This window comes from Sinocyclocheilus rhinocerous, unplaced genomic scaffold, assembly GCF_001515625.1.
Source record: "Sinocyclocheilus rhinocerous isolate Xijiao unplaced genomic scaffold, SAMN03320098_v1.1 scaffold3116, whole genome shotgun sequence".
Taxonomy (NCBI): Eukaryota; Metazoa; Chordata; class Actinopteri; order Cypriniformes; family Cyprinidae; genus Sinocyclocheilus; species Sinocyclocheilus rhinocerous.
Genome location: NW_015626391.1, coordinates 91,297 through 93,272, shown reverse-complemented (window position 1 = coordinate 93,272; position 1,976 = coordinate 91,297). Strand labels below are relative to the sequence as shown.

The following is a 1,976-nucleotide window of genomic DNA, read 5'->3' as shown; positions in this document are numbered from 1 at the left end:
TGCATTTGCGTTTGTAATTTGTTATTTTGTTTTCAGAATTGTGATTTGCTTTGCACTTCTCGGCCACCGTATTGGGCCGATAGACGATGCCATGGCTGATAGACAACACGATGTTGAGCTGATATCGTGACCCTCCCCCCCCCCCATTCCCCCCGCAATCCGCCGCATCCCAATACCGTGTTCGGAATGAAAATGACGTGTATACGGAACCCCTCAAGGGAATAAATACCAGATTGGAGAAAAATACATATTTGAATAATGTCTCTCGCAGTTATATCATTAGGTAATTATATTGTATATAAATTGCGGGCATCAGGGAGCCACTAAACTGCTTTTGAATGCACGATCCATTTTAGTTTCACTTTCACTTTCGAGATTCGCGGTCGCACTTATCCATGGTGCGGCAGTACTTACCACACATTTTACAAGATTAGATGTTTGTCAGTGGTGCTGAGGATCTGCAAATCATTCGCCATCGTCCTCAGTCAGGTCAGTAAGCAGGTTTATGCTTGTTATTCATCTTAGCTACAGCTACAGCTGGATGCCTTTGTCCAAAGGGATTTCCTGGCGTCAAAAGTTACTTCTATCATATGAGTCTGTTTTAGACTTTCTGTACGAGAGCGCCCTTCGGCTTCGAGTATGAATGAAACATACAGCGCATGAGAGTGTTCAGCGCTCGGTGATGTTCACATAGTTTTGGATAAGAATACCGTATCCAAAACGACGAATATATTGTCTCTTTTAATTTAAATCTAGATTTATTCACATTGGCCCTTGAAAACCTCTACGGGAACACACTTGCCCGAGAAAAAGTGCATGGGAAAGAGTTCGGGAGCCGCGGGTTGCCGACCCCTGGTATAACCAGTTAGATATATGAAGTATAACGTAAGATGTGTTACCTGACTGCAGCGTATCTTAAACTTCTGCAGGCATTGTAAAACAGTGTTGCTCCTTCTGGCCACAAACTCTTCCTCCTTCTTATTCAGAGAGTGTCCGAATCTCACCTCACCACTGCAGCCGAGATACAGACAGAGCAGTGCTGAATTTAACTTCACCTATTTGATATGAATATTCTAGATCTGAATAGTTTATTCTACAATTCATTTTGATAATGTATTCTCCGAATTATCCAGTTTGTCATAGATGTTAATTGTGTAAGTGATGCAGCACAGTTCGTTATCAAATCATTTTAGGAATCTGTGCAGAATTACCTTTCCTGGGGTTTGGATGCACTCATCTATAAAACAATAGAGTTGACATTTAAGAAAATCTTCTGAAAATCATTTGATAAACTCATGAGTTCTTGTTTTCCCTATGTCATATAATCAGAAATGTTTCCTGAGCAACAAATCAACATAGGCAAGGCAAGGCAAGGCAAGTTTATTTATATAGCACATTTCATACACAATGGTAATTCAAAGTGCTTCACATAAAAGAAAAGAAAAAAAAAATCACAACAATAAAACAAGGAATTTAAAAACTTTGAAAATGATTTAAAAATTGATTTAAGAGGTTTAAAATGAATTTAAAACAGTTAAGAATAGAAAATGATTATACAGTACATAAAATATAGTGCAATCAGTTAGGACAATGCACAGTGTTCATTCAATAAATGTGCATCTAAACAGATGAGTTTTGAGTCTGCATTTAAATGGGGCTAATGTTTTAGCACATCTGATCTCTTCTGGAAGCTGATTCCAACTGCGGGCGGCATAATAACTAAAAGCGGACTCCCCTTATTTTGTGTGAACCCTTGGTATTTCTAACTGACTCGATCCTAATGATCTGAGTGGTCTGTTAGGTTTATATTCAGTGAACATATCTGCTATGTATTTAGGTCCTAGGCCATTGAGTGATTTATAAACGAGTAAAAGTACTTTAAAATCAATCCTAAATATAACTGGAAGCCAGTGTAAGGACCTGAGGACTGGTGTGATATGCTCAGATCTTCTGGTTCTAGTCAGAATTCTGGCACC

The 1,976-nt window shown here is 38.8% G+C and overlaps 1 protein-coding gene across 1 annotated transcript in view; it reads right to left on the bottom strand.

The window, feature by feature from the left end:
• LOC107714054 (cytosolic phospholipase A2 gamma-like) overlaps window positions 1-1,237 on the bottom strand; it is a 12,813-nt gene extending 11,576 nt beyond the window's left edge. The window contains exons 1-2 of the mRNA XM_016519753.1: window positions 1,212-1,237; window positions 900-1,011 (exon numbers count right to left, since the gene is read on the bottom strand). Coding sequence (XP_016375239.1) covers window positions 900-1,011; window positions 1,212-1,237 — 138 coding nt within the window. The remainder of the gene's footprint in view (window positions 1-899; window positions 1,012-1,211) is intronic.
• Window positions 1,238-1,976: the final 739 nt, after the last annotated feature.